At 49.6% G+C, this 9,118-nt stretch overlaps 1 protein-coding gene and 1 long non-coding RNA gene across 2 annotated transcripts in view; both read right to left on the minus strand.

The window, feature by feature from the left end:
• Positions 1-3,300, minus strand: part of MAML2 (mastermind like transcriptional coactivator 2) — a 209,467-nt gene extending 206,167 nt beyond the window's left edge. Inside the window, exon 1 of the mRNA XM_066544729.1 lies at positions 2,905-3,300. Coding sequence (XP_066400826.1) covers positions 2,905-3,300 — 396 coding nt within the window. The remainder of the gene's footprint in view (positions 1-2,904) is intronic.
• Positions 3,301-3,736: 436 nt separating this feature from the next.
• On the minus strand, positions 3,737-4,596 carry LOC136553310 (uncharacterized). Its single transcript, XR_010783130.1, has 2 exons — positions 4,428-4,596; positions 3,737-4,241 (listed from the first exon to the last, which is right to left on the minus strand). It is a non-coding gene; the product is annotated as an uncharacterized lncRNA (long non-coding RNA).
• Positions 4,597-9,118: the final 4,522 nt, after the last annotated feature.

The following is a 9,118-nucleotide window of genomic DNA, read 5'->3' on the forward strand; positions in this document are numbered from 1 at the left end:
CAAAAATCAAAGTAACAATGTTAAATTGAGGCCAAACCAAACTCCTCTAAAAATTCTCTCTTCTGCCAGTTCTAAACTGCCCACTGGGAAAAGATAATTATCAAATAATAGTACCAACAATGTCAGATAATCACTTCAAGCTCTTTGATACATTCAAGGAAACATTGTTTCAAATGTTACCAAGTGTCAAATATTTACTTTTGAGTCCAACTGTGGAAATGACCCATCCAATGCCACTAAACACTGCAGGCACATGTGTAACAAGAGCAGTGGGACCTGCAAAGCAGAGGAAACAACCCAGCTGGGTTTTGCAGACAAAAGAGTGTCCTGGTAGCCAGAGCTCCCCAGTGAGAGTTATGACTGCCTTTGCACTTATCTGTGCGGAGCTGTGGGGTTTTTTTTTAAACTGGTGGACCTACAGCAAGGCATATGGAGCTTTACATTCCCCTTGGAGTTGGCTGTGTCCAGTCTCACATGCTCAGAGTGAGACTCGAAGCCGTGCTCCTGTCTTGTACTTCCCTGTGCTAGAGCTGTACCTGCCACAACTGAAACTCAGAGCTGCCCCTTGTTCCAGGACCCTGTGCACCCTGTCTGCTGCAAGGAATAAATCTGGAATTAGAGGAATAGCACATATAAGGCTTGCACTGGATTTCCTCTTGAGAATCACTCCAGAGAGGTTGAATTCTGCTTAGGGATTGTTCTCTTCCCATCCATTTATAATGCACAGGACAACAGGCTTAGTCTACCTCGTCCTTCCTCTTCTAGTACCCTTGGAATAACTGGCAGGGATAACTTCTCTTCCAGCTATGGCTGAAGGAAAAGCAAGACTCTGTTCTTTCCTGGTCCAGCCCTGCCCTCTGGATTTTCAAGAACAGGAACACAAAGCTGTACTACCTCAAAGCCCCATGACCCTCAGCCACTTGAATTCACCCCGCTCAGACACCGCGTGTTTAGCTATTCCTTGTTAATATTTGCAACACTGTTGTAAGGAGCTCTTGGTAAGGAGAAGGTGTACCTCCACAATGCAGAGGTGTGACTTTGAACCAATGCCTTTCTCTGTTTCCTAATCAGAGCAGCAAATGAGGAATGTCAGTGTCAAGCATAGAGTGGGAGGATGTGCAGTGACACCTTACAACAATGCTGTTCCATGAGCCAGCATTTACTCGGTGTCAAAACACAGTTCAGGGCCCCAAACGTCATGCTCACTGAAGTCACACACCTTGTCAGCATGATTACCGAAGGCTGGTGTGCAAAAATGATGGGAACTTTGTCAGACCTTTTGCTTCTCAAGGTCACGTGTGTGTGGAGTTTTCTGGGAGGTAATGCAACATGCAACATAGAGCGAGGGCTGTGCATAGAATCTCCAGCAAGCAGCACGCTAATAGCCATTAGTGATATCTCAGAAACAAGAACAACCTCTCCGCACTTAAAAGATGAAAATCTTTCAGTATTTTCTTGGGAGTTGTTTCATTTAGCATTTCCAAGCAGCTGTCTCCAGCTATTTCATAATAATAGTAACAACTAGCAAAAAAAAAAAATTCAAAACAAACAAACAAAACAAAACAAAAAACCAACCCCACATAGGCCTGTTGCCTGATTTCTGAAAGTGAATTTTTCTGGGACATACACTATTAGGTAAAAGCCCTTTTTTTTTTTTCCCATAAGGCAAGTGCAAAGCATTACATTAATACACACTGGAAAAATAAGATAATGGCTTTCTTAATTGTGACGAGGAATGTGGGGAGATTTAATCTGAACACTGAGTCAGGTGGAAGCGCCTAAACTCCCCTCGGACACAATGTTATCGCATTTAACGCTTACATCATCACCCTCACGAATGATGCTGAGTAACGCAGCCCCAAACGTCGATCCACGCACCGCACGGGTAAGAAGGGAGAAACGACCACAAAGGTCCCGTTTTAGCATACGTCAGGCACTAAGAAAGATAAGTTTGATGTCTGGAGCAGAGGGAGCGATCTATTTTCAGCTGTTCGAATAGCAGCCGCGGGCCTATCAGGATGCAGTCACTCCTCTCAGTGTTTCGCATGTGTGCCGAGAATTAAGAGTTGGGAGGCAGCACAGCGGAGCAAATGCCTTCAAAAGCGTGGTGCACTGACTGCTCGTAATAAAGTAACAGGAGACAAGGCTTCGCCTCCTTGACATGTTCAGAGCAATTTCCAGTTGAAAAAGGTCAGCGTATCATTTACAGAGCGGCAGTGCCTGGAAAACTCTCGTAACTCTGCTCCGCGAAACCCTCTGGGTGACAATAACAACCTGGGCATCGCTGCCGAGGCCGGCGCTCGGAGCTGCCCCTCGGGCGCTCCGCTCCGCTCCGGACAGTGCCCGCTGCCCCGGGCTTAGGCAGTGCCTCAGTTCCAGGGGCACGGCTGAGAAACGACCTAAAATAGGTGCCTGGAGCCCTGGCGAACGGGATGGAGCGGGGCACGGGGAGCAATCCTGAAGGCGGGTGATACTCGAGCGCTACTTTTGACCCTTGCTCGGGGACGCGCTGACAGCGTCGGCTGCCGGTGCCCTCCTCAGGGATGCCGATGTCACAGCCTCGGCAAGGCGCGACGGCAGAGGCGCGCGACGCGTTTGTAGGTGCACAGCACGATGTAAAAACACCCCAAAGCAACACCCCAAGCAGTCCCAAAATCCCTTCGAAGAGCACACACACACACACACACGCCCTCAGCCCCCCGAGCTCGGAGCCCGCCCACCGCCCCTCACACACTCGACGCCGTCGGGGGCCCGGCGCCTGGCAGGGCCCGCCCCGCGGCGCAGCGGGCCGAGCCCACGGACACCGCCGGGCCCGCGGGACGGCGCGGACAGGGCGGGCGCCCCGCGGGGCGAGCGGGGGCTCGGCGCGGCGCCTCCCCGCCGGCAGCGGGCGCTGTGACTCACCGCCAGGAGCGCCGAGGCGCGCTGCTCCCCCGCCGGCTGCTCCCCGTTGATGCCGCCGTTGCCGAGGAGGTGCTGGTGGTAGTCCGGGGGCGCCGCGCCGGCGGCAGCGGCGGCGGCGGGGGCGGCGGCCGCCTTGGGGTGCTTGCCGGCCTTGCGGGCGCCCTGCCCCTGCTGCACGAGGTGGAGGAGCTGCAAGGTGCTCTCCCGCTCGCGGTCGGAGCTCTCGGCGCGGCCCCGCTCGTAGCGCCCCTCGCAGCTGAGGTGGTGCTGGCGGCAGACGGCGATGCGGGCCCGCAGCCGCTCCACGATGGCGCTGTGCACCCGGGGCGCCGCCGGGCCCCCCCCCAGCAGCCCGGCCCCCAGCCCCGCGGCCTGGGGGGGAGCCGTGTCGCCCATCGTTGGCTGCCGGTCCTGGCCCTCCGGATGGGTCGGTCCTCACTGCCGCATGGAGGAGGGCGGGGGGGATGGGGGGGGAGGCGGGGGCAGCGGCGGGAGCCCGAGCCCGGGGGCTGGCGGCGGGGCGGAGGGCGGTCAGCCCCGCGCCCCCAGCCCACCCCCGCCCGGCCCCCGGGCGGTGACGGCCCCGCGGGGGGTTGACAGATCGGGGGGCGGGAGGGGGTCGCTAGGGCTGCGCCAGCATCGGCCAGCGGGAGGGGCGGGGGTCGGGGCCGGGCAGCCCCGGCCGAGGGGCGCCCGGTGAGGGGGGGACGGCGGGGCTCCGCCGGGGGAGGAGAACGGGGGGGGAAAAAAAAAAGCCAAATAAAGCGAGCCGCTGCCTTCAAAATGAATCCCTGGACGAAGGAGCTCTCCGTCGGGAATGAGTGAGACTTGGCAGGTTTATTGGGTTTATTTTATTTCGGGGGAGCGGGGGGTGTTATTCCTTGAAGTGAAAATTTAAGGCATTGCCGTGGTCGGCGGCGCGGAGAAACCCCCGGCGGACCGAAAATCTCGTAGGTTAGCTGGAGGGGGTTTGTTGGGGTGTCTCTCTCTCTCTCTCTCTTTTTTTTTTTTTTTTTTCCTTTTAAGTCTTTAGTAAATGTGCAAATAAAGAGCCGGGGAAGGAGGAGAAAGAGGAGGAGGGTCGGGTTAGTTCAGTCTTTGTGCTTTCTCGCTTCTCTCGCCCGCTCGTTGCTGGCCACTCTGCGGCGTGGTGACTGTGTCCGGCTGGCTGCCACTAAACTGTAGTTCCTCTAAAAATCAGAGAGACAGATCCCCCGGTCCGGAACAATGTCAGTCAGTGGACTTCCAAACCACGATTCGCCTTCACTTAATTCAGCCACTGGATAAATCCGTATTGCTTTCAGTGCTCATCTCCCCGCTTAGTATTAAGCAGCAAGCTACGGACACAGGCAAAGAACTCCTCTCGCGTACTTTCCCTTTTACTCCCAGATATCGAACAGTTTCAAGTACAGTTTCAAGAAAAGCACGGAGGAGGGGGGAGAAGGGGAAGAGGGGGGAAAAACCCCAAACAAGCAACCCAGCCCCTCTTCAGACAGTAATTACAAACGGAGAGTTGCACTTACAAACTTCCAGCATTTTGCCCCCAGAACAGTCCAGCAGCCACTTTTCCTTTGTGTTTTTGTATATTCCATGCCCGCGCCGGCGGGCGGGTGTTTGCCGGTGGGCTGTCGGCGCTGCCGGTGCCGGAGCTGCCCGCGGCCCCTCCGTGCGGCGCGGCGCGGAGCAGCGCGGAGCGGGGGCGGGAGGCGGGTGTCACCGACACAGAGCGCGGCCGGGGACGCGGCGCCCGGGAGGGGAGCGGAGCCTCCCAGCGGCCGCCGAGGGGAGTCGGGCTGCCGCTGCCGCTCCCCGGGAGGTATGTGCATGGGAAGAAGCCAAGGAAATCCCCGCTCCCCTCCTCGCCTTCTACCTGGGTGCCGGGCCGGGCGCGGAGCAGCTGCCCAGGAGCGCAGCCTCCCGCGCTCTCCTTCCTCCCCCGGCGGCGAGACCTTCAGGCGAGTACGAGGGAGTTCTCAAATAAATCACGGCGCTGCGCTCCTCTACCAGCTGGATTTCTCTGGAACAGACGGTATAAAAACAAGCAGTGCGTTCTAGGGCGCTCGCATGCACGGGACGAGTGCACGACACGAGGTCAGGCTCGGGATGTGGGAGCTCCGCGCGCTGACAGGAGCTTCTTGGGTGTCCGGGGCAAGTCACGTAGCGCCTACACTGTGGTTCCTCCCCGGGAAAGCCGCAGGCTTAGTGCTTCTCTCGCCCGGCTCCTCTATTTAGAGCAGGGCAATTTTAGACTGCGAGATGTGGCCTCTGGAACTGGCCTTGCTGCAACTGGCAGCCGTCAGGTTCTGCGTGTTGGTGTAGGTGAGCTGTAAAGGAGGATGCAGAAATAGCTGGGAGCTGGCCGGCTTTATTAAAGCAATATGCTGTTGTACTACTGTGGCTGCATTAGCCAAATTCCCAAATACCTCTGGGAATAAAAATGGCCCCCAAGCACGCAGAGACACATCCCTGATGGAAAACCTCCAAGGTCTGTTGGGACTGTACAGCCTTTAGTAGATGGGTGCATTATCTCTTTCAGTTCTGCAACGGGTCCAGTCAGAAAAATACACAAATTTCATCTCAGCATACTGAGACCATTAAGCTGAGGATGAAGAGGAGCTGACAATAACCCTCTCAGGTGTTTTTATCCCCTTCCAAGGTCATGCAAATAAATACTTTGAATGCCAGTGATAAAGTGACACATTCCTGGAAAATCCCCCAGAATATAAAAGATATGCAGCATTAGACATACAGGAAATATAAAACCCCCCACTTTCATAACCCCCATCTCCTTCATGCGGCAACAAACACGAGGGTTTATTGCATGATGTGAGTTTCCAGGTTCTGGCTTGGTGAGCACCAGCCAGAGCCTCCAGCCCCATGTTTGTCTCAGCAAATGCTTTGAGACTTTGCTGAGGGATAAGGTCTGTGAGACAGGGTTTGGGGCCACGCTGCCTTCAGAGGAAGGCATTATTGCTAACAGGAAAAGAGTTTTTTGTTGTTGTTTAACCTTGAACAACTGAGGAAGAGTGGGTTATTATTTGATATGTAACAGTAGCTTGAATCTGTTGAGAACAGTGGGTTGGCACAGCTGGAAAATTAAATGAAATGATAATGTTTCTAAGAGAGTAGACAATGTTACCTTTGCTTCAGGCCTTGCTTGGGCTTTTATTTGTTCTGTAGTGCTCAGATGTCATTACTGTGCTTAAGGGGGGTCAGTCACAGAACACACGTGCAACAGTAACACATGAATCTCATGGAGAGTAAGTGGGAGTGTTTTAAATGATGTCTTAGCCGTTTTTCAAAGTGGCTGTGGGAATATGAAATCCATGGTGCTGCTCCAGAAGCAACCAAGACAGCTGGAGGAATTCTCTCTCTCACTCTTACAAGACTTCGTAGAACTCAGAGAGTGATCTTTCCAAGCAAAGATTTTTTTTTTAAAATTTTAACTTGAGACTTTCAAGATGCGCTTTTTGCCAAGCAGCATCTCGAGAGTTCGGTTTGCGTGTGATCTCTCCCTTCCGAGGCGAGAGGCAGCGGCTGCGGGGCTGCGCTGCGAGCCCCGCTCGCTCAATCCGCAGCAAATGCTGCCCCTGGTGTTTCCGAGCAGGAAATACCCCACAGCCGTCCCTCGGCTTTCCAAGTTTTGTTCAGAAGACCCTGGCGAATGTCACCATCCCCTGGATACTGCCATCAGTTTTGGACTGGTCGGTTGTCAATTTTCTTAAAAGCAAACGGTTCTTAACACATTGCAACATCCATTGCGATTAGTGGCATTCTCATAAGCACACTCAGGATAAAACAACCTAAGAGGTCCTTGAACAATTAATTACTTTATTCCTTCTGTTGACAGTAATTTGTGACCTTTTTACCTGACATTGTAATCTCACCTGAACTGTCATGCTTGAGCATTTTTTTCTGTTTGAATTCCCTACTGCTGTTGAAGCTCTGAGTTTCCCAAAGCAGCAGCCCCCTCCAGATGAGAAAAGCACTTATTTCTGCTGAGTTCACAGCCAGGAATTCTCACCCTAGACATCCCATCGTGCTAATAACTTTCCAAAATGGAACAAAAAGATTTTGCTGAACCCGTGTCACCTAAAATCTTGAGTGCATGCTTCAGTCTCAGCACATGCCTTGTTCATCTGTGCTTAGAAATCACATATCAAATTGCTTCAAAGTTACATTAACTCCACTGGAACGGCATATACTTAAAATCAATCCTACATTGGACTTTCTGAACTTGGAGCTTTGAATTTTCAGCTGTTTCCATTATTTACTTTTCAGTGAGAGTTCTTTGCCCTTTGCCATTTTGATTTCCTGGGGTATTCTCTGCTAGGCTCATGTATGATGCTGCTCACCTGGCAAATTGTTTAACTTTGAAGCAGAGTCTGACTGCACCTGAGTCAGTTTTCTCGTCTTTAAATTTTGGGCACAAGCTGCTTGCAATTACTGCTTTATTTAAACTGTGAAGTAAGAAATCTTGAACAGAGCATTTATGTTTGTTTGTTGGGTTTTTGTTAGTTGTTTTTTGGTTTTTTTAAACTAATAATAATTAAGCCAAGGAAACTGTGTTTATGTCTTATTTAATAAAAAATAGGGGAAGAAACCACTTACTACCTAGACAATTACCAAAATTCACATCAACTATTCAGGAAAGTGGAGCCACTGATGGGGTTATTATCAGGTTCTTTTAATACAATTTCATATATTTCTCATATTACGCTTTGGCTGGTAGATCATACTTTTTTACATTCTTTTGTCTAATCTCTGAATTCAGATTAGAAATTGGTATTTTTCTTCTCAAAGCAGAATCAGAAAGGCAACTTTTTAAAGACTACTTTGTGTGTGCTGGATATTTCTCTTGGAATGGTATTGTATTTACAAGTGTTTGTGTAGCACACATGCACACTAGCACACTCTGTTTATCCAGACAGACTTAAAAAAGGATAAAACTAGAAGCCTTTATTTATCCAAATAAATGTAAACTAGAGGAGTTAAGCATGGGAATCGCCTGTAATTGCCTACTGAAGTGCTAAAAATAGCTGCTTTTTGGAAACAGGAGAAGCCTTCACTGTCGAAAAAGTGGCAGTAACAGCTATCAACTATTAGCAAACAACTTTCTTTCCAAAAACTGAAGGACAGAGAGGGAGAAAAATCGTTTCTTTTCATACTTCACTGCAAGAACTGGACAAAATATAGACCAAAAAGAACCTCCTGTCCCAGAAGTACATCATGTTAGTCAGCCTGATCCTGTGCATAAATACCTTGTGTGAACTTCATCGTTATCACCATCTCTAGTTACAGAACTTAAACTGGAGCAGATTATCAAAACATTACAGGATCTAAAGTAATTTCCAAGTATGATCATTAATCACCCGTGCAAAGTCTAATCGCATACTGAGCTCTCTTCATTGTTCCATTAAGACAGGTACTTTATCTTAATTAGAGCTACTGCTTCAAAAATTAACACTAAAAACAATTTAAAATGTCCTATTGGAACAAACATTTTATTCTCTCACCTCCTAACTCCATTCAGCTTCTCTAATGTGGAAAAAAAAAAGCATGAAAGACTGGTGAGATTTCTAACTTCTCCCACCATTAGGTATTTGCTAATACACACATTTTTTTTTCTGCTAGAAATATTCTTACTGATTGATTCTATATATAGAAAGTCTCAGGGGTAAGAGTCTTTGTGCTTCATGCTGTACTAGCATTTGCAGAGAGACCTGGAAAATTTGATCTAAATTTTTACATATTTACTCTACTAAAGAATTTTTTAACTTCCTGTGGTGAAGACAAATGTAAAAGTGATGTAATGACACTTCATATTTGCTGTCTTTTAGAAACACTTCAGATAGAACAACAGCCACAAAAGTATTATCACTTCCTCCCATCTCAGTGAGGCGAATATCAGAATTTAAGAGACACAAAACACACAAAAACATCAGCTCCTGCCAAATCAAATATCTGTTTCTTACTGAAACAGAAATGAATGCTTTCAATTTACAGCATTTTTTTAGTCCCACTGGTGATACCACAGCCAAGACTAGTAAACCTATGGAAGCACTTTCTACCTAGAAGTTCCATCAGAATACTTCTGTATACCTGCTAGCAACAGAAAAAAACAATGATCTGGAAAAAAAAATGCTGTAGATAGCACATGCTTTTTAGGGGAATAAAGAGGAGGTGAGAAACAAGTCTGGGATATCAAAAAACA

The sequence above is a fragment of the Molothrus aeneus genome, chromosome 2, assembly GCF_037042795.1.
Source record: "Molothrus aeneus isolate 106 chromosome 2, BPBGC_Maene_1.0, whole genome shotgun sequence".
NCBI lineage: Eukaryota > Metazoa > Chordata > Aves > Passeriformes > Icteridae > Molothrus > Molothrus aeneus.